Raw genomic sequence first — 704 nt, 5'->3', positions numbered from 1 at the left:
AGAAATGGTGTGCGGTTAGGAGCTGCTATGCATGGCTGCAGGCGATGGCATGCTTCCAGCCATGTGTTTGCTGTTTGCAGCCAAAGAGCACCCGTTAATCGTGGGGTACGCTACTGATGGATGCAGCTGCAGCCGGGTTCAGTGCCCAGGCGTGGGCAGCGGGAGGGGAGGATGCTGCCCACCTTGCCCACTGAGGGGCCCAGGCCCCCGGCAATCTCGATGGCATGGTTGTCCATGAGAAAGGCTGTGATCTTCTTCCAGTCGTAGCCCTCGGGCACCCTGACAGTGGTGATGGTGGGAAGTCTCGCCTTCTGGGGAAGAGAGAAACTGGGTTAAATCTGCAGCTCCTGCCCGTGGCCCTGTCCCCCCCACGAGCCCAGCAGCCGGCCAGGAGAGAGACACTGCTGGGGAGGGAGTGTTTTCCTTAGCATCAAAACCTGCCCAGGCATGTCTCCAGCTGCACAGGGCCGTGTCCTCGCACTGCTCCCGTGCCGCGGTGGTGGGCTCGCCCCTCACCCACCTCCTCCTTCACAAAGAGCTCAAGGCCCAGGTCGCGCAGCCCCTGGCACAGCTGGGCGCAGTTGGCCCGGTGACGCTCCCACGAGCTCTCCAGACCCTGTGGACGGAGAGGAGGGAGAAGGTCCCTGCCGCGTGCGGGGCCTGGTGCCCACTGCTCCCCCGAGCCCCACTGGCACTGCCAGTGC

At 64.2% G+C, this 704-nt stretch overlaps 1 protein-coding gene across 1 annotated transcript in view; it reads right to left on the bottom strand.

Annotated features, from left to right (window-relative positions):
• The window catches only part of AGXT (alanine-glyoxylate aminotransferase), a 4,538-nt gene that overhangs the window by 473 nt on the left and 3,361 nt on the right, over positions 1–704 (bottom strand). Inside the window, exons 12-13 of the mRNA XM_010284150.1 lie at positions 521–660; positions 183–311 (exon numbers count right to left, since the gene is read on the bottom strand). Coding sequence (XP_010282452.1) covers positions 183–311; positions 521–660 — 269 coding nt within the window. The remainder of the gene's footprint in view (positions 1–182; positions 312–520; positions 661–704) is intronic.

The sequence above is a fragment of the Phaethon lepturus genome, unplaced genomic scaffold (genome assembly GCF_000687285.1).
Source record: "Phaethon lepturus isolate BGI_N335 unplaced genomic scaffold, ASM68728v1 scaffold23023, whole genome shotgun sequence".
NCBI lineage: Eukaryota > Metazoa > Chordata > Aves > Phaethontiformes > Phaethontidae > Phaethon > Phaethon lepturus.
This window is presented reverse-complemented; position numbering and strand designations above follow the sequence as displayed.